Source organism: Gorilla gorilla, chromosome 15, assembly GCF_029281585.2.
Source record: "Gorilla gorilla gorilla isolate KB3781 chromosome 15, NHGRI_mGorGor1-v2.1_pri, whole genome shotgun sequence".
Taxonomy (NCBI): domain Eukaryota; kingdom Metazoa; phylum Chordata; class Mammalia; order Primates; family Hominidae; genus Gorilla; species Gorilla gorilla.
Window position 1 is genome coordinate 87,823,759 of NC_073239.2, and position 21,400 is coordinate 87,845,158.

Consider the following 21,400-nt stretch of genomic DNA (forward strand, 5'->3'; position numbering starts at 1 on the left):
CGTTCTCCTGCTGCCCTGTGAAGAGGTGCCTTTTGCCATGATTGTAAGTTTCCTAAGGCCTCCCCAGCCATGCAGAACTGTGAGTCAGTTAAACCTCTTTTCCTTATAAATTACCCAGTCTCGGGTATTTCTTCATAGCAGCATGAGAATGGACTAATACAGTAAATTGGTACCAGGTAGTGGGGCACTGCTGAAGAGATACCCAAAAATGTGGAAGTGACTTTGGAACTGGGTAACAGGCAGAGGTTGGAACAGTTTGGAGGGCTCAGAAGAAGACAGGAAGATGTGGGAAAGTTTGGAACTTCCTAGAGACTTGTTGAATGGCTTTGACCAAAATGCTGATAGTGATATGGACAATGAAGTCTAGGCTGAGATGGTCTTAGATGGACATGAGGAACTTATTAGGGACTGGAATAAAGGTGACTCTTGCTATGCTTTATTAGCAAAGAGACTGGCGGCATTTTGCTCCTGCCCTAGAGATCTGTGGAACTTTGAACTTGAGAGAAATGATGTAGGATATCTGGTGGAAGAAATTTCTAAGCAGCAAAGTGTTCAAGAGGTGACAGAGCATAAAAGTTTGGAAAATTTACAGCCTGATGATGCAGTAGAAAGCACAACCCCATTTTCTGGGGAGGAATTCAAGAAAGCTGCATAAATTTGCATAAGTAACGAGCCAAATGTTAATCACCAAGACAATGGTGAAAATGTCTCCAGTGCATGTCAGAGGTCTTCATGGCAGCCCCTCCCATCACGAGCCCAGAGGCCTAGAGGAAAAAATGGTTTCTTGGGCAAGGCCCAGGGCCTTGCTGCTTTGCACAGTCTCTGGACTTGGTACCCTGCATCCCACCTGTGGTTAAAAGGGGCCAATGTGCAGCTCAGGCTGTTGCTTCAGAGGGTGCAAGCATCAAGCATTGGTGCCTTACATGTGGTGTTGGTCCTGTGGATGCACAGAGGCCAAGAATTGAGGTTTGGGAACCCTTGCCTGGATTTCAGAGGATGTATGGAAGTGCCTGGATGTCTGGGCAGAAGTCTGCTGCAGTGGTGGAGCCCTTATGGAAAACGTCTGCTAGGGCACTGTGGAAGGGAAATGTGGGGTTGGACCCATCCCATGCAGAGTCCCCACTGGGCATGGCCTAACAGAGCTGTAAGAAGAGGGCTGCTGTCGTCCAGTCCACAGAATGGTAGATCCAAGAGCTTGCACCATGTGCCTAGAAAAGCCACAGACACTCAGTGCAAGCCCATGTGCCAGCCAGGAGGGGAGCCGTACCCTGCAAAGCCACAGGGATGGAGCTGTCCAAGGCCATGGGAGCCCCCGTCTTGCATCAGTGACCTGGATGTGAGACATGGAGTCAAAGGAGATCATTTCAGAGCTTTAAAATTTGACTGCCCTGCTGGATTTTGGACTTGCATGGGGCCTGTAGTCCCTTTGTTTTGGCCAATTTCTCCCATTTGGAATGAGTGTATTTACCCATTGCCTGTATCCCCATTGTACCTAGGAAGTAACTAATTTGCTTTTGATTTTACAGGCTTATAGGTGGAAGTGACTTGCCTTGTCTCTGATAAAACTTTGGACTTGGACTTTTGAGTTAATGCTGGAATGAGTTAAGACTTTGGGGGACAGTTGGCAGCACGTGATTGTGTTTTGAAATGTGAGGATGTGAGATTTGGGAGGGGCCAGGGTGAACTGATGTGGCTTGGCTCTGTGTCCCTACCCAAATCTCACCTTGAATTGTGATAATCCCCATGTGTCTAGAGTAGGACCAGATGGAGATAATTGAATGATGGGGGCATTTCTGCCCTTCAGTTCTTGTGATAATCAGTGAGTTCTCATGAGAACTGATGGTTTTATAAGGGGCTTCCCCGTTCGCTTGGTATTCATTTCTCTCTCCTGCTGCCTTGTGAAGTGGTGCCTTCTGCCATGATTGTAAGTTTCCTGAGGCCTCCTCAGCCATGTGGAACTGTGAGTCAATTAAACCGCTTTTCTTTATAAATTACCCAGTCTTGGGTATTTCTTCATAGCAGCATGAGAGTGGACTAATACAGTGTTCAGCTCATCCTACAGCCCCTCTTCCCTCCCTGGAGGTTGAGAGTTGGGACTTCAGTCCAACCCTCTAATCAGGAGGTTGGTTCCCCTGCAAACCAGCCCTGGCTCCTGAGGCTATCCAGGAGCCCCCAGGCACCAGTCAAGCTAATAGTGAACAAAAAGACACTTACCAGTTTGGAGAGTCCAAGGATTTTAAGAGTTTATGCCAGAAAATGGGGATGAAGACCAAATACATATTTCACAATATCATACAGGTACTCAACTCTTCCAAATCTGATACTTATGCATTTTGTAAACTTCTAAATATATTTCCCAACTTAAAATTATAAGCCCAAACCAGTTATTCAGTAACATTTGAAGTTGGAATCACAAGTTTAATTTTTTAGATACATTAATATGCAGGACTTCTTAATCCAAGTATTTAAAAATAACAAATATTTAATATATACCTATTATGCCAACACTCAAAATTATTGATTTGTGGACTTTATGTTTTTCCATCCTAATTTCAACCCACACTCTTTCCCTCTCAAAAACTTTTTTTTTTTTTTTTTTAAAGAAATTTGATCATACCTGTATTCTAAACCTGCCTGGCCCATAAAGACCTTTTTATTTTTGTCTCAAGTGATTTGAGGTTAACTTTTTTTTTTTTTTTTGAAATGGAGTATCACTGTGTCACCCAGGCTGGAGTGCGGTTTCATGATCTTGGCTCACTAGAACCTCCACCTCCCAGGTTCAAGTGATTCTCCTGCCTCGGCCTCCCAAGTAGCTGGGATTACAAGTGCCCACCACTACGCTTGGCTAGAGGTTACTCTTTTAAAGCCAATTTGGGGTCATGTTCTCAGATAACTGAGATTGAATCTTGTGAAAACATGTGGGGTCTAGAGCTATAGATGTCTGGGTGATTTTTCTCATGAAATTGGGATAAGTTGAGCCTAGCTGTATTACCTCTGCCAGTAGTGATTCTAGGCCTTGCCTTCCCAGTGAGCTGTTCTCCAAGCCTGCCACCTGTGGACTCAAGTTCCCCATCACTGAATCCTCCTGTGTGATGGGCCTTCAGCCCCACACCCAGGATGTTTGGCTGACTTATTTAATCTGTTACTTGATTCTGTCCTGTGTTCTTTTATTCTTTTCGTTTGGCAGGCCACAATTTTTAAGTATTTTAAATGTTTAACTATTTTAAAATAAAACCCACCTGGATTTTGCATGTCTTCCATATCTTACCTGGTTTTACAGTCACAGTTCTAAGGTCATTCTCATGACAGTTTTAACTTCCAATTTTCTGGAATACAAAGACTGTATCCTAAAAAACGGTTGCACAGAGCTGATAAACAGGCATTATATTTGGATCACAACCTTGATTTCTTCACATATACTGTAATGTGATACCTTTGTTCTCCAATTGTATGATAAGGCTTTTGGCATGGACTGTATACCTGTGCTGTCCAGTGGGAATGTAATGCAGGCAAGCCATATATGTAATTTAACATTTTCTAGTAGCCACATTAAATAAAAAGAAACACATGAAATTAATTTTAATAATGTTTTATTTGACCAGTATAATCTAAGTATTATTTCAACATGTAATCAACATAAAAATTGAGATATTTTACATTTTTTATATTGAATCTTTGAAATGCAGTGTTTATTCTCACTTTACATCTCAGTTCAAACTAGCCATATTTCAGTTACACAGTAGCCACATGTAGCTAGTGTCTTTTGCATTGGGCATCGAAGCTGCTAAGTTGTGCAGCTTAGTGCTAGTAACATAGTTGTTGCTTTGTGTGTAAGTGTGTTTATTATTTTAGGTACAGATTTATCTAATTGAATACAATATAAAATATTTTAAAATGTATTTCCTTATTTTCTTTCTCTTAAAGGCCCTTCCTTCTACCATGATTATAGTAGCAGTTTATTGTCCTGTGATAGCTGCTGTTTTCATTGTTCTGAAGATGGTCAACTATCGACTACACAGAGCACTTGATGCTGGAGAAGTTGTAGATAGGACTGCAAATGAGTTCACGGATCAGCAAACCAAAGCTGAACAAGGCAACTGTTCAACCAGGAGAAAAGACAGCAATGGACCGAGGTAAGGAAACCTATATCATTGATTGATTGTAATGATTTAGATTTTGTTATCTCTATAATGATGTGATTATTATATTGTACTTGTTTTCTTTATATGGTTTTAAGGCAGTGTTAGATCTTACCACTGTAGATACAATGATGTGTACGTATTTTAATATTAGAACAGAGCTAAGCTAACTGGCGTGTTTGGGGGATTAAATCAATATTCTTGGCCTCATTACTAGACAGGTTAGAACAGTACTGTTGCGGGAAGACAGGGACCCCGAACAGAGGGACCGGCTGAAGCCACGGCAGAAGAACATAAATTGTGAAGATTTCATGGACATTTGTTAGTTCCCCAAATTAATACTTTTATAATTTCTTACGCCTGTCTTTACTGCAATCTCTGAACATAAATTGTGAAGATTTCATGGGCATTTATCACTTCCTCAATCAGTACTCTTATAGTTTCCTATGCCTGTCCTTTAATCTCTTAATCCCGTCTTCTTCTTAAGCTGAGGATGTGTCTCGTCTCAGGATCCTGTGATGATTGCGTTATCTGTATAAATTGTTTGTAGAGCATGTGTGTTTGAGCAATATGAAATCTGGGCACCTAGAAAAGGAAGAGGATAACAGCGATTTTCAGGGAACAAGGGAGATAACCATAAAGTCTGACTGCCTGCGGGCTGGGTGGAACAGAGTCATATTTCTCTTCTTGCAAAAGCAAATAAAAGAAATATCGCTGAATTCTTTTTCTTAGCAAGGAGCAGCCCTGGGAAAAGAATGCATTCCCAGGGGGAGGCCTCTAAAATGGCCGCTCTGGGAGTGTCTGTCTTATGCAGTTGTGGATAGGGGATGAAATATGCCCTGGTCTCCAGCGGCGCCCCCAGGCTTGTTAGGATTGGGAAATTCCAGCCTGGCGAAATTGTAGGCAGACTGGTTCTCTGCTCTTGAACCCTGTTTCCTGTTAAGATGTTTATCAATGACAATGTGTGCATAGTGGGACAGTGAACCTCATCAGTAATTCTAATTTCGCCCTGGCATTGTGACCTTGCCCTGCCCATTTGCCTTGTGATATTTTATTGCCCTTGAAGCATGTGATCTCTGTGACCCATACCCTATTCATACACCCCTCCCATTTTGAAATCCATAATAAAAACTTGTTGGTTTTGTGGCTCGGGGCATCACGGAACCTGCCGACATGTGATGTCTCCCCTGGACAGCCAGCTTTAAATTTCTGTCTTTTGTACTCTTTCCCTTTATTTCTCAGACCGGCCAACACTTAGGGAAAATAGAAAAGAACCTACGTTGAAATATTGGGGGCTGGTTCCCCTGATAAATACACTACTGTATGATAGTTACTTACACTAGAGACCAAAACCAGCAGCCTGAAGAAATTATTGAGCATGGCTTATAAATCTCAGCATTTATTTTTATTTACTCATATAAATAAAATGTATGTGTGTGTGTGTATATATACACATATGTATATATACACACATATACACATAAGTATATACGTATATATGTGTATATATGTACATATATGTACATATACACATATATGGATAGTGTATATATACTTATAAATGCTTATAAATCTCAGCATTTATTTTTATTTACTCGTATAAATAAAATGTATGTGTATATATTCACATATGTGTATATAGATATGTGTATATCTATATATACACATGTATATATAGATGTGTATATATACACGTGTATGTGTATATATAGATGTGTATATATACACATACACATACGTGTATATACGTATATGTGTGTGTATATGTACATATATGTACGTATACACATATATGTATATGTGTATATATACTTATAAATGCTTATAAATCTCAGCATTTATTTTTATTTACTCGTATAAATAAAATGTGTGTGTATATATACACATGTATATATAGATATATGTATGTATAGACGTGTATATATAGACGTGTATATATACTTATAAATGCTTATGTATCTCTGCATTTATTTTTATTTACTCGTATAAATGTGTATATACACATATGTATATATAGATATATGTATGTGTATATATACACACGTGTATACATGCATATGTATATATACACATGTGTATACACACATAGGTGTATATATACACACGTGCATATATACACATACACACATACGTGTATATACATGTGTGTATATGTACATATACATGTATATATGTATATATGTACATGTATACACGTATATATATGTACATATATACACATACACATCTTAAGCAAATTGTGATATTTTACTTGACATTTATAAGTAGTATACTTAACCTATTGTAAATTTGTTTCAATCGTATATTCTTACCTTAGAAACTTAGCTGTTTCTTTCCTAGGTCTTTGCAAGACTGACTTCTTAGGATTCAACTGTGATTTGATGTCAACTACTCCTGGAGGCTTTCCTTTCCCATCCCAGCTGTTGCTCAGATCCCCCTGTTGCTCAGTCACATTCTGTAGCATGACCTTGGCCTTGCCCACTTTCCACTTTACCTATTTGACAGAAGTGTCTACTTTATTCATAGTCAAAAGTTTGTGACCTTACAGAAAATAATAGGTACCCCTAATATAACTCTTGGAAAAGTTTTTTTGTGAACACTTGACATACCTCAAAACAATTCTAGCAGGTAGATGCTGTTATTATCCCTGATTTACAGATGTGGAAACCAAGTTGAGAAAGATCAAATAATCTAAGCAGTTGTTTCCACTGAGCATAATATGAAATATTTCGACATCCAGACATAAATAATGTAAGAAAAAGTGGGCACTCCTCTCTTAAGACAGGTGATATTTCTATATATTTTCCAGGGCATTGAAAGCCTTTGTTTATTCCTTTTCAATTACATTTTTTTCCTTATTCTTAACATGAGTACCCTGTTTGTTAATTAAACACGTATTTTAGCCTCATAATTTTTGTTTATTGCCTTAATCACTATCTGAAATTATCTTAACATTTATTTGCATTGATGAACTTCTTGAAGGTAATGACCTTATTTTTCTTATAAACTATTATATTCCCAGTTCCAAAATCAGTGTCTGGCAATGATAGGTACTCAGCAAATATTTGAAGTAGTGAAAACAATTATTCTGTGATATTATGTTTAATGATGCACAGTATCTCATTATGCCAATGTATTTTATCCTATTTTAAATTATATCAATCATTTTGAAATTTAAATATTAGATAACTGTGATGTTTAAATTTTCAATGATTAAATGTTTTACCATAGTTTTTCAGAGGTGGAATTACTAGAAATGCTATGCACATTTTTAAGTTTTCCAATATGTATTGCCAAATTCCCAAGATTTTACCATTTAATGACTATGACCAGAAATTCAGCTGCCTCTTTTTTTTGCACTTTTGACAACTCTTGAGTATTTAGTATTTTGAAAAACTGTGGTATCTCATTGTTTAATATGTAAATAAATTATTGTTTAATATTTCCATTTTTGAATTACTAGTGAAATGGAGGTATTTTTCTTATTGCCATTTATATTTGTTATTCTGTGAATTGTATATTTTTCTATTGGTGGATTTTTTTTTGCTATTGATTTTGGGACTTTTTTAAAATAAAAGATATTAGCTCTTCTGTGTCAAATACTCTTCCTCAGTTTATAGCATTTTATTTGTCAGTGTCTTTATATCCTGTAATTTATTTTTCTGTGGTCCAATTTTGTATGTTTGTTATTTCTGCTTTTGATAACGTTTTCTAAGATTTTCCTTCCCTCAAATTATATAAATATACAATAAATTAAGATCTTTGTATCTACTTTCAGTATTTTTATCATTTTACTTTTTACTCTTAAATTGTTGTCAGTTTGAAAACATTTTAACTTAATTTGTTTAGGTTTGTTTATCACAACACCATTCATTAAGTAACAAATTTTTTCCCTGTAAATTTAGATGCTTTCTTTTTCGTGTAGTATACTGTATATACTTATGTTAGTTTCTGAACTTAGTTTTCTGCTTCATCTTTCTGCCTTTTTTCATTTATACCATACTGTTTTTATCATAGTGGCTTTATAATATGTTTAATACTTAGCATTGTGAGTGACTCCAGTATTTTTCTTTTTTGATATTATTATTTTTTTGGGGGGCAGGGGTTGGTTGGTTGTTTGTTTTGAGATGGAGTCTTGCTCTGTTGCCGAGACGAGTGCAGTGGTGCAATCTCGGCTCACTGCAACCTCCACCTCCCAGGTTTAAACGGTTCTCCTGCCTCAGCCTCCCAAGTAGCTGGGATTACAGGCATGCACCACCACGCCCAGCTAATTTTTGTATTTTTAGTAGGGACAGGGTTTCATCATGTTGGCCAGGCTGGTGCTGGACTCCTGACCTCAGGTAATCTGCCTGCCTCGGTCTCCTGAAGTGCTAGGATTACAGGTATGAGCCACCACACCTGACCTTTTTTGATATTATTTTGATTATTCTCATGCATATACTTACTTTTGTGAGATATCTTCATGTGTGCTTATCCTCCAAAAAATTTTGTTAGAATTTTGATGACAATTCTATTAAATTGTAGAAACTCAACTTTTAAAATAGGGATATAGATGAGAGATTTCCATTTATTTTCTTATGTTTTTATTTATCATCTCTTTATTCACTTATCTTTTATGTCTTATAACCTTTCACATTTTTTAAATGGTTTCTGTACATTTCCTACGCCTATTCTATTTCTGTTAAGAAATGCATACTCGTACATTGTGGATAAGTGAACAGGATGTAGACTTCACACTCAGTCAGCCAAGACTTCTTAATTGTATGACATTGGAGAAGCTACTTAAGCTTTTGAGTTGGCTTTCTTGTCAGAATGATGAGGAAAATAATGGAACTCTCTCATAGGATTATTACAATGAATAAATGAAATAATATATAGAGAGTTCTTAGAATAATTCCTGACACATGGTAACACTTGATAATTGTTCTAATTATTTCTGGATATTATATATATTTGTCATTGCTTCTGAATTGTTTTTTCCATTTTCTTTTACTTTAAACATTTTTTATTGTGAAATATGTATTCCAAACACTAAGTTAGCAATAATCAAGTGACTACTTCATTACCTACCACACAGCTTAAGAAATAAAACATTATAAAAATACCATATAAGCTTCATGACATTCCTCTCCCATTTCATTCCACTTTTCCCTTCAGGAGTAACCATAATCTTGAATTTTTTGTGAATAACTCCCTTGCTTTTCTTTATTGTTACACACTCTTCGTAGATATTCCTGAATATATTTATTTATTTTTGTCTGCTTTAGGACATCCTAAGAGAATCATACAGTATGCATTTCTCTATGAGAGATTTTTTTTTTTGCACAGTATATTATACTTTATTGACTCACGCATGGTGATGTTTGTAGCTAGAGTTTATTCATATTGACCTACATGTAGTCTGCCACTGTAAGAATAGACCATAGTCTATTTATTCATTCTTCTATTTATAGCCATTCAGATTATTTCTCGTGTTTTTTGTCTTGTGGTACATGTGTATATCTAGTTTATGTAAGCTGGTTTATAGGGCATTTTCATGTTCAGTTTTATCAGGCAATTCCAAGCTGTGTGCCAAAATGATTTTACCAGTTTATACTCTCACCGGTAGTGTATGAAAGTCCTTATTGTTCACATCTTCATCAACATTTGATATTGGTAAACCTTAAAAATTTGCCATTCACTTAGCTATTGATTTGGGATTTAAAAGAAGAAAATTGGCTGGGCAAGGTGGCTCCTGCCTGTAATCCCAGCACTTTGGGAGGGAGAGATGGGAGGACAGCTTGAAGCCAGGAGTTCCAGATCAGTTTGGGCAACATAGCGAGACCTTGTCTTTACAAAAAATAAAAAATAAAAAAAATTTTAGCTAGGTATGGTGGTGCGCACCTGTAGTGCCAGATACTTGGGAGGCTGAGGCAGGAGGATCACTTGAGACCAGGAGTTGAAGAGTTCAGTGGGCTTTGATCACACCACTGCACTCCAGCCTGGGTGGCAGAGCAAGACCCTGTCTTGAAAAAATTTGCCATTCATGAAGTGTAAAAGGTGTCTCATTGTGACTTTCAGTTAACCTTTCTGATTACTACTGAGGTTAAGCATTTTATTTTTTTATATATGGTCCATTTAGGTTTTTTCTTTTTTCCAATGCTCATTTATGTTTTGTTTCATTTTTCTTTGGAGCTGTCTTTTTCTTAATGATTAATAGGAATTTTTTATTTTTTTATATATTCATGCTATTCCTTTATTAGTTATGTATATATTACAGTCATCTCCCACTTGTGGCTTGTCATTTTGCTTTCCTTAAAGTTTCTTATGATTATCATATACTCTTAAATTTAGAACAATGAAATTTACCACTTTTTATTAATCAGGTTTTTTGTTTTTTGTGTTTTTTTCTTTCTTCTTTTTTTTTTTAATGAATTGGAGTTTCACTTTTGTCACCCAGGCTGAAGTGCAGTGGCACAGTCTCAGCTCACTGCAACCTCTGCCTCCTGGATTCAAGCTAGTCTTTTGCCTTGCCTCCTCAGTAGCTGGGATTATAGGCATGTGCCACCACGCCTGGATAATTTTGTATTTTTAGTAGGGTCGGGGTCTCACCATGTTGGCCAGGCTGGTCTCAAACTCCTGACCTCAGGTGATCCACCCGCCTCAGCCTCCCAAAGTGCTGGGATTACAGGCGTGATCCACGCGCCTGGCTAGCATTTTTGTGTCTGAATTATTTTCTACACGGAGATCAGAAAGGTATTCTGTATTGTCTTTTTGAAGTTTCATGTTTCTTTTGTTTTCACATTTCAATTCTACCCAAAGTTATTTAAGTCTGTAGTATCAGGTAGGTTCTTAAGGCTTATTTTTTTCTTTATGAATCTCTGATTTACCCAGTATTTGTTAAGTGGACTATCTTTTCCTTAGTAATTTGCAGCAGTTTCTATGGCATAAGCTTCATTTTCATTTCTAGTGGTTTGTTTCTGGGCTCTCTGTTCTGTTCTGTTGATCTGCTTGCCATACCATCCTTAGCAGCTTTAAAACATGACTCTTGATAGCCAGTGGGGTAAACCTCCTACCATATTCTTTTTTAGGAGAGACTTCGCTATTCTTGGCTCTTTGATTTTTGATGTAAACTTAGAGTCTGCTAGAGAAAGTCTATAGGAACTTGGTATTTTTATTGGAGCTACACTAAATTTGTAGATCCCTCTGCTGAGAATTTGCATCTTTACAATATTGAATCTCTCCATTTATTTAGTCTTTTTAAATACCTTTCAGTAATGGTTTTTCATTTTCTCCATTAAAAGGAAATTTATGATTTTATAGTATTTATGCTAGTATAAAATATAATTTTGTTTTTCCCCCTAAAATGTCGCAGTTTATTTTGTGTCTAGCAATCTTATTAAACCCCCTTATTAATGATGTTCCCTTGTCTATATGATCACAATTATTTCTTACTTTCTAGTCCTTATACTTCTTGTTTAATTTTTTTCACTGGCTATGATATCTAGCACATGGTTAAATTGAAGTATTATTGGTATACATCCTTGTCTTTTTTCTAATCTTTAATATTTTTAAATTTCAGTAGTAAGATCTTTGTTGTAGGTTTTTGTTTTTGACATCTCCTTTCCTCACCCTCACACTTGTGAATCTCATGTTCTGTTCTGAGGAAAAGAAATGAATAGGAAAATAAATACTTGTATATCTAGATTGTATCACTGTGCGTAGTACATTGTGACTCTCAGTTTGTTGTGTGAATGAATAAATATAGCAGAACTACTTGAGCTTTATGGTTTTCATTGGTCTCTCTTTTATGTGGTACAGCAGGTAAAAAATGGTTCAATCTTTTAGAGAAAGAATCAGTCACTAATTTTTTTTATATTTCTAATGCTTCAGGAAGTAACATTGAATTTTAGGATTTGAATACAAACATTTGAGGAAAGATCATGGTTTCTGTATGTTTCTCATGGCAGTAATGCTTATGATATTGTAAACTACGGATCAATTTAAACTGTATGAAGCTGGATTTTAGGCTGTTTTCTGAGAGAGATTATTTTGTTTAGGAACTTTGTTCCTGTGAATATAGGAACTTTGTTCCTGTGAATATAGGAACTTCGTTTTTATCTATTCTTATTTTTATGAGCATCATTTTACTCCAGATTTACAAACTTGGTATTGTAATGGTGTTGCAAAGTTTCTGATCAAAGCCTGAGAGCATGAGCAATAAATATGATACTAATAATCAACAAATTAGTTTGTGCAGACTTCTCTGTAATTCAGATTAGATCCCTTCTGCTTTTCTGCCTTTCCCTGTACCTGGTTTGTTTTTTTTTTTCTTAACAGATGGGGAAGTTAAGGCATAAAGGTAGATATTACCTGAATTTGGTGTATTGCTTACTGCAGTAGACCACTTTGCTACTGTGAGAATTATAAACTACTATGCTTTCCAGGTATGTGCTGAAATCTCCATTGCTGCAAACCTGCAAGTCTTGCCAATAAAGAAAACTCTTAGCTATTTTATATGTTTAGCTATATTTAGAACATCTACAGCTTGGCTAAGAGTTTTACTTCTGAATTTATAGAGAAGAAAGAAGTGCAGAAATTTTACTAGAGGGTTTTTTTTTTTAATAAAAACCCCTGTTCATTTTTTCTCTTCATCATTTTTATTCCTTTGATATCTCCTTTCTTCCCATGCATTGTTGTTTGTTGACCATTAGTTCTAAATCATTATTTCTCAACTGGGGGTAATTTTGTCCCCCAGGGCACATGTAGCAATGTCTGGAGCTTTTTTGGTTGTCACACTGAGGGGCTGCTGCTGACATCTAGTGGGTAAAGGCCAGAGATGCTGCTAGCCATCCTACAATGCAGTCAAAAATTATTTGCCCCCAAAATGTCAATAGTACTGAGTTTAAAAATCCCTGCTCTAAATAATGGTGTTTACCTTCGGTTTTGACCTGGAAAGAGACTAGTGCCTATTTGGTGTAAGGCAGTATGTTTTCTTAGAAAGAATAAGGGCCAAGCGCACTGGCTCACGCTTGTATTCCCAGCACTTTGGGAGGCCAAGGTGGGAGGATCCCTTGAGGCCAGGATTTTGAGACCAGCCTGGATAATACAGTGAGACTCTGTCTCTACCAAAAAAAAAAAAAAATTAGCCGGGTGTGGTGGCATGGGCATGTAGCAGCCCCAGCTACTCAGGAGGCGGAGGTGGGAGGATCACTTGAGCCCAGGAGTTTGAGGCTGCAGTGAGCTATGATTGCACCACTGCACCCCAGCCTGGGTGACAGGGCAAGACCCTGTCTCTTAAAAAAACCAAAAAAAAAAAAAAAAACACAAAAAAAGCAAGAATGTGGGCTTTAGGGTTTCACAGACCTGGTTTTTGAGCCTTATCTTAGGCCATGCTGGTTATGAGTACGTGTATTCAAGTGTGTGGGAAATAAAGAAAGAACAGATATGATAACTTATTTGCAGAGTGCTGAGGAGGTATTATTTCTGTCCTCCCCTCCCACGTGAACTCCAGGTACCAGTGACTCAGTTTATGTTTCATTTCTTCTCTGAGACGTTAGGCAAGTTTTTTTGCCTTTTGGTTTTCAGTTTTTTCAACAGTAAGAGGAGAATAATAACTGTAAGAGGAGAATCATATCATAAATATTAGGGAAGGTTTCATCAGAAAATGCAAATAAAGCACGTACTGCTATGACTGGATATAAGTACTGAGTAAATATTTGTTTCTATTATATTATTATTATTATTATTTTGAGACAGGGTCTTGCTCTGTTGCCCAGGCTGGAGTGCAGTGGTGCAATCATAGCTCACTGCAGCCTTTACCTCCCGGGCTAAATCTGTCTACTAACCTCAGCCTCTTGAGTTGCTGGGAGTACAGGCACATGCCACCACGCTTGGGTAATGTTTTTGTAGAGATGGGGTTTTGTCATGTTGCCCAGTCTGGTCTCGAACTCCTGGGCTCAAGTGATCTGCCCATCTTGGCCTCCCACGTGCTAGGATTACAGGCATGAACCACACACCCAGCCTGTTTTTATGTATTATTAATGATAACTGTATGTTCAGATTGTAATAATTTGGACTTGCTATCAAAAGTGATGTATAAAACTAGGCAAGATTATCCATCAGTTGATGACTGGATAAACAAATGTGGTTTATCCATAGAGTGGAATATTACTTGGCTATAAAAAGGAATGAAATACTGATGCATGCTATGACGTGGATGAACCTTGAAAACATTATACTAAGTGAAAGAAGCCAGACACAAAACATCACATATAATTCCATTTATATAGAATGTCCAGGACAGGGAAATCTGTAAAGACAGAATGTAAATTAATGGTTGTCTAGGGCTAAGGAGGTTGGAAAGGGACGGGTAGTAATGGCTAAAGGGGTTTGTTTTTGAGGTGATAAAAGTGGTCTAAAATTGGCTTTGGTGGTGGTTTCATAATTTAATGAACACGTTAAAAACCATTGAATTATACAGCTTAAAAGGGTGAACTGTACGATATGTGAATCATATTTCAATAAAGTTGACATATATGTATGTATATGTGTGTATGTATGTATGTGTGTGTGTATATATATATATAGAGAGAGAGAGACTAGGCAAGATGAGGGCTGTCTCTCCTTTCTGTGTTGTTATTTCTTAATCTGTACTTTGCTCTCCATCTTCTGATTTCTTTGGATCTCACTTAGAGGATGCATTCTAGTGGAGAAACCGTAATATTGCTGAATATTTGAATATTCATTACTAATTTAATGTGGTGATAGTGCCTCTATATACATACTTAAAAGTTTTTCCAATTTAGAAAAATTTCTCCTCTGTCCTGCATAGCTTGTATGAGTTAACACCAGACAGCTTATAAACATGAACATGTTCTACGTTACTCACACATGAGTATTTGTATACTGAATTGGCCATATGTTTACCTGAGTTCCAATATATTTTATTTTTATAAATGGATAGTAAGTTAGAAAGCTAGTTTTCTTTGTTGAACCTAAGTTAGCTACTGTAGTCAATGGCTTAGAGTTAGGAACCTGTTAAGCAAACAGGGACATTATAATTATGAGATAATTGATAATAAAAACACACTAGAGTTCAAACTGCTATAATGTTAAATACTTAAATGGAAAATTATATATTGCCTATATCTTTTGATTGCAGCTATAAGAATACCCAAAAAAGTTTAAGGGAATTTACTACTCACATTACTGAAAAGTCTGCCTGTGAGGGATGTCTTCAGATGTGTCAGGATGCAACGTTTCAAACTGTCACTTCATGTCCCTGCTTCTCTTCTTCTCGCCAGTCTCTGTTCTTTTCTATTATTTTGGCTTCTTAGAACAGGCTGCCCCTTAATGGTTATAAGATGGCTGCAGCACCTCCAGGCCTTAAGTCTCAACATTAAGAGTAGCAGATATAGAGAAATTTCCTCCCACCAATAAGACACTCCTGGCCTGATTCAAACTAGCCTGGGTTGGGTCCTGTGCTTATTCTAGAGCTAATCTCAATGACCAGAACAATGGGATATGCTGATGACTTTGGACAGTAGAGCCCACCCCTAAACCTGAGGGTGGGGTCAACATTACCCAAAAACCTATGAGGTTTGAGATGAGGTGGTTCACCTGAAGAATTTGGGGTTGCTTTTTTTTTTTTTTTTAACATAATCAGGAGGTTGAATTGGATGCCAGATAGCAAGATATATCCTCTGTAATGTCCAACACATATATTGTAACTTTTATCCAGATAATAGCAAAAAAAAAATATATATATATATGGACTATTGACTACTTACTCTGTTTATGCCAGGTAGAATTAGTAAAAAACTCTGGGCAAAAAGTAGGATTATGACTTATTCTAAGAGTTGTCTTCCTGAGGAACCTTATGTAGCATTTTCTAAGTTTTGTGAAATTTGGTGTGTGGTTTTTTCCCCGTAAATCTGGGTTCCTGTTATCTTTTTTTTTTTTTAATTATTATTATACCTTAAGTTTTAGGGTACATGTGCACAATGTGCAGTTTAGTTACATATGTATACATGTGCCATGCTGGTGTGCTGCACCCATTAACTCGTCATTTAGCGTTAGGTATATCTTCTAATGCTATCCCTCCCCCCTTCCCCCACCCCACAACAGTCCCCAGAGTGTGATGTTCCCTTTCCTGTGTCCATGTGTTCTCATTGTTCAGTTCCCACCTATGAGTGAGAATATGCGGTGTTTGGTTTTTTGTTCTTGCGATAGTTTACTGAGAATGATGATTTCCAGTTTCATCCATGTCCCTACAAAGGACATGAACTCATCATTTTTTATGGCTGCATAGTATTCCATGGTGTATATGTGCCACATTTTCTTAATCCAGTCTATCATTGTTGGACATTTGGGTTGGTTCCAAGTCTTTGCTATTGTGAATAGTGCCACAGTAAACATACATGTGCATGTGTCTTTATAGCAGCATGATTTATAGTCCTTTGGGTATATACCCAGTAATGGGATGGCTGGGTCAAATGGTATTTCTAGTTCTAGATCCCTGAGGAATCGCCACACTGACTTCCACAATGGTTGAACTAGTTTACAGTCCCACCAACAGTGTAAAAGTGTTCCTATTTCTCCACATCCTCTCCAGCACCTGTTGTTTCCTGACTTTTTAATGATCACCATTCTAACTGGTGTGAGATGGTATCTCATTGTGGTTTTGATTTGCATTTCTCTGATGGCCAGTGATGGTGAGCATTTTTTCATGTGTTTTTTGGCTGCATAAAAATGTCTTCTTTTGAGAAGTGTCTGTTCATGTCCTTCGCCCACTTTTTGATGGGGTTGTTTTTTTCTTGTAAATTTGTTTGAGTTCATTGTAGATTCTGGATATCAGCCCTTTGTCAGATGAGTAGGTTGTGAAAATTTTCTCCCATTTTGTAGGTTGCCTGTTCACTCTGATGGTAGTTTCTTTTGCTGTGCAGAAGCTCTTTAGTTTAATTAGATCCCATTTGTCAATTTTGGCTTTTGTTGCCATTGCTTTTGGTGTTTTAGACATGAAGTCCTTACCCATGCTTATGTCCTGAATGGTAATGCTTAGGTTTTCTTCTAGGGTTTTTATGGTTTTAGGTCTAATGTTTAAGTCTTTAATCCATCTTCACACGATTATCTCAAGATGCAGAAAAGGCCTTTGACAAAATTCAACAACACTTCATGCTAAAAACTCTCAATAAATTAGGTATTGATGGGACGTATCTCAAAATAATAAAGAGCTATCTATGACAAACCCACAGCCAATATCATACTGAATGGGCAAAAACTGGAAGCATTCCCTTTGAAAACTGGCACAAGACAGGGATGCCCTCTCTCACCACTCCTATTCAACATAGTGTTGGAAGTTCTGGCCAGGGCAATTAGGCAGGAGAAGGAAATAAAGGGTATTCAATTAGGAAAAGAGGAAGTCAAATTGTCCCTGTTTGCAGGTGACATGATTGTATATCTGGAAAACCCTACTGACTCAGCCCAAAATCTCCTTAAGCTGATAAGCAACTTCAGCAAAGTCTCAGGATACAAAATCAATGTACAAAAATCGCAAGCATTCTTATACACCAATAACAGACAAACAGAGAGCCAAATCATGAATGAACTCCCATTCACAATTGCTTCAAAGAGAATGAAATACCTAGGAATCCAACTTAAAAGGGACATGAAGGACCTCTTCATGGAGAACTACAAACCACTGCTCAATGAAATAAAAGAGGATACAAACAAATGGAAGAACATTCCATGCTCATGGGTAGGAAGAATCAATGTCATGAAAATGGCCATACTGCCCAAGGTAATTTACAGATTCAATGCCATCCCCATCAAGCTACCAATGACTTTCTTCACAGAATTGGAAAAAACTACTTTGAAGTTCATATGGAACCAAAAAAGAGCCCACATCGCCAAGTCAATTCTAAGCCAAAAGAAGAAAGCTGGAGGCATCACACTACCTGACTTCAAACTATACTAAAAGGCTACAGTAAGCAAAACAGCATGGTACTGGTACCAAAACAGAGATATAGATCAATGGAACAGAACAGAGCCCTCAGAAATAACGCCGCATATCTATAACTATCTGATCTTTGACAAACCTGAGAAAAACAAGCAATGGGGAAAGGATTCCCTATTTAATAAATGGTGCTGGGAAAACTGGCTAGCCATATGTAGAAAGCTGAAACTGGATCCCTTCCTTACACCTTATACAAAAATTAATCCTGTTATCTTTAAGTACTGTGTTTGGGCTTCTCTAGTGCTTTGAACCTAGTACTTTTCTCTTTTTTGTGTTTCTGTATCGTTACTACATAGCATCACTTTCTTTTTTTAACCTTGGCCTTCTAAACATGTAGAGATCTAAAATCTTAGGTTTCCAGTTCTGTAAAACAAGTTAGTATCCTAGTTAAACTCTGTTTACTTAAAGAATACAGATACAAATAGCTTGACCAGGGCGACTGTTCTCTTGTTTGTTCATCACTGTATCATGCGGCTCATTCAGACTGATCTCGCGGGAATTCGTTAATGTAATATCTGATTGCATTCTGTGTTTACAATTGAACAATTTCTCTTTGCTCTAGGGAAGCAAAAGGCAATCATTTTTTTGTGAGAGTGGTTTGATGGCACATATCGTAACATATTTAGTATGCTATAATTGTAATTAATGCCAGTTTCTAATGTTGGATTTGATGTAGACAGTTTGGAATAAGAGAGTTTTACATATTTTCAAGTAGTGATGTGGTTATAAAATAGTTCCAAGTATCAGACTTGTAAATGAAGAATGATCGTTGTTTACCTTTTTTGCTATTTGCTGGATTAAAAATCAGAACCTCTTAGTTTTGTAGAAAAAAGTATAACTTAAAAAATTAACAAAGGAAAAGCACTGGAGTCAGAATAATGACAGTTACTCTTTTTCTCATTTTTTTCTCCACAGTGATCCTGGTGGAGGGATTGAAATGTCTGAGTTCATCCGAGAGGCCACACCCCCAGTTGGTTGCAGTTCCAGAAATTCTTATGCCGGTCTAGATCCAAGCAACCAGGTAGGAACCTGCGCTGTTTTATTTTGCCTTTTTCCCTCCTCTTGATGGTGGTCTCCGTTATTCTCATGTCTTTAAGTCGGCTGATGTTTTGTCATATCTTTCTGATTATTATTTTTAATTGCTTATTAATAACATCTTTTATTAATATTCTTTTTAAGTTACTTTTCACATTGATTATTTACATATTTGTTGAGCATTACCACAGACTCATCTTTGGGTGTATAGTTTTGATTATGACAGTTGTGAATAGCCTTAGGAAATTTAGCTTCTAGCTTGCACTATCTTCACATTATCTGTATTGGAGAGGTGTAGATGTCTGTGGTTACCCCCAGTTTAAACGTGGCCAAAAAATAAAAATTAAAAATAAATGCTGAAAATCTCTCAGTGTTCAAGATGTTTAATGGTAAGGCTAAAAGTAAAATACAAATTTGCTTTTACCAATTTTAATGTCTTTCTACTATGTAACTTTTAAAATGGTAACTCTTGAAGTTTTATTTCAAAACTTGGCTGGACCTTTGCTGCTCTAGTCCTCTTATTCATCCTAAATACCCGTACACTAATCAAAGTCCCAGTTACTCCTGCTGTCCTTCTCAGCAGATGATTTCATTGGGTAGAGTAAAATTCTATGAACTTTGTTGGAAACGTTCATGGTCTTCTCTTAGCAGACCTTTACATAACTATAGGTTTTAGTAGTTGCTATGTCAGTCTTTTCATTATATAGAAGAAGAAATAGCTGATTTATATCAGGGTCTGGACTAGACCTCACTTCTCACTCCAGTCTTCTTGTTATGATATGACACAGCTTGTGGATTGAAACCATTCTTCTCTTTTCTCCCTGCTTTCTGTTCTAGAGACAGACTTAGTCATCTTTATTTTCTGGTCTAACTCTTCTTGTAACTATCCTACATTTCTCAAGATTTTCAAACACCTTATGGTGTTGACCCTTTCTTTTGCAGATGAGTACTTATTTATATGGCACTTTACAAGGCTCTACAGAGTAGAATTTCCTCTTTTTTTCTTCTGTCTTATATACTGCCTTGTGTACAGTTGACTTTAAATTAATGATTGCTAATTATCCTTATGTGTCTAGGTAATAAAACATTAGAGGTAGATCAGACCTAGCTTCTCATTTAACAAATGAGTAAATAGCAGATATAATTCTGCCAACTCTGTCCTGTAGTATTCTACTCTTCTGCATTGGTAGCCTTAAGAACAATGTTATGAAAAACACTATATGAATCAAAATCTTGAACAGGGTCTTGTTTTCTAATATATTTTGATAGAAGATTTGACTCTGATTAGCATGTTCATGATTTAAAGTTAAAGTGAATGACTAAACTATTAAAGGTAACAGTTTTGAACCTAGTACCTTTCTCTCTTTTGTCTTTCTGTATCGTTACTACATAGCATCACTTTCTTTTTTTAACCTTGGCCTTCTAAACATGTAGAGATCTAAAATCTTAGGTTTCCAGTTCTGTAAAACAAGTTAGTATTCTAGTTGAATTCTGTTTACTTAAAGAATACAGATACAAATAGCTTGACCAGGGCGACTGTTCTCTTGTGTGTTCAGCACTGTATCATGCGGCTCATTCGGACTGATGTAATGAGTACAGAACATGTAGGTTGTTAAATTTATCTTCCTTCCATAACAAGCTCATGGAATGGGAGATGTCAGAATTTTTTTGTTGTTGTTGTTTGTTTAAAGAATGTGAAAAGAGCTATGACATATTAATTAGATTGATACTTTTTTTTTCTGAGATAGAATCTTGCTCTGTCATCCAGGCTGGAGTGCAATGGCTCAATCTTGGCTCACTGCAACCTCCATCTCCCAGGTTCAAGCCGTTCTCGTGCCTCAGCCTCCTAAGTAGCTGGGATTACAGGTGTCTGCCACCACAGCTGGCTAATTTTTTTTGCATTTTTAGTAGAGATGGGGCTCACCATGTTGTCCAGACTACCTCGAACTCCTGACCTCAGGTGGTCTGCCCACCTCAGCCTCCCAAAGTGCTGGGATTACAGATGTGAGCCACCATGCCCAGCCTTAGATTGATACTTTTTCTTTCAAATTTTACAATGCCTGTTTGAAGACAAGGGTTACTATCCTTGATCCTGTTTTTTTGTTGGCCTTGTGTTTCTCTGTCTCTTTTTATAGAATGAAATAACTCAATTCTTGAATATGGCTGCATGTCTTGTATTCTTAATTAACCCTGGGCTTTCTTCTTATTGACAGACGTAGGTAGTATCAGA

The 21,400-nt window shown here is 36.9% G+C and overlaps 1 protein-coding gene across 9 annotated transcripts in view; it reads left to right on the forward strand.

The window, feature by feature from the left end:
- Positions 1–21,400, forward strand: part of PCNX1 (pecanex 1) — a 207,376-nt gene that overhangs the window by 35,335 nt on the left and 150,641 nt on the right. For all 9 annotated transcript variants that reach the window (XM_031001771.3, XM_031001775.3, XM_063697936.1 and 6 more), the window contains exons 2-3: positions 3,925–4,133; positions 19,051–19,156. In XM_031001771.3, coding sequence (XP_030857631.1) covers positions 3,925–4,133; positions 19,051–19,156 — 315 coding nt within the window. The remainder of the gene's footprint in view (positions 1–3,924; positions 4,134–19,050; positions 19,157–21,400) is intronic.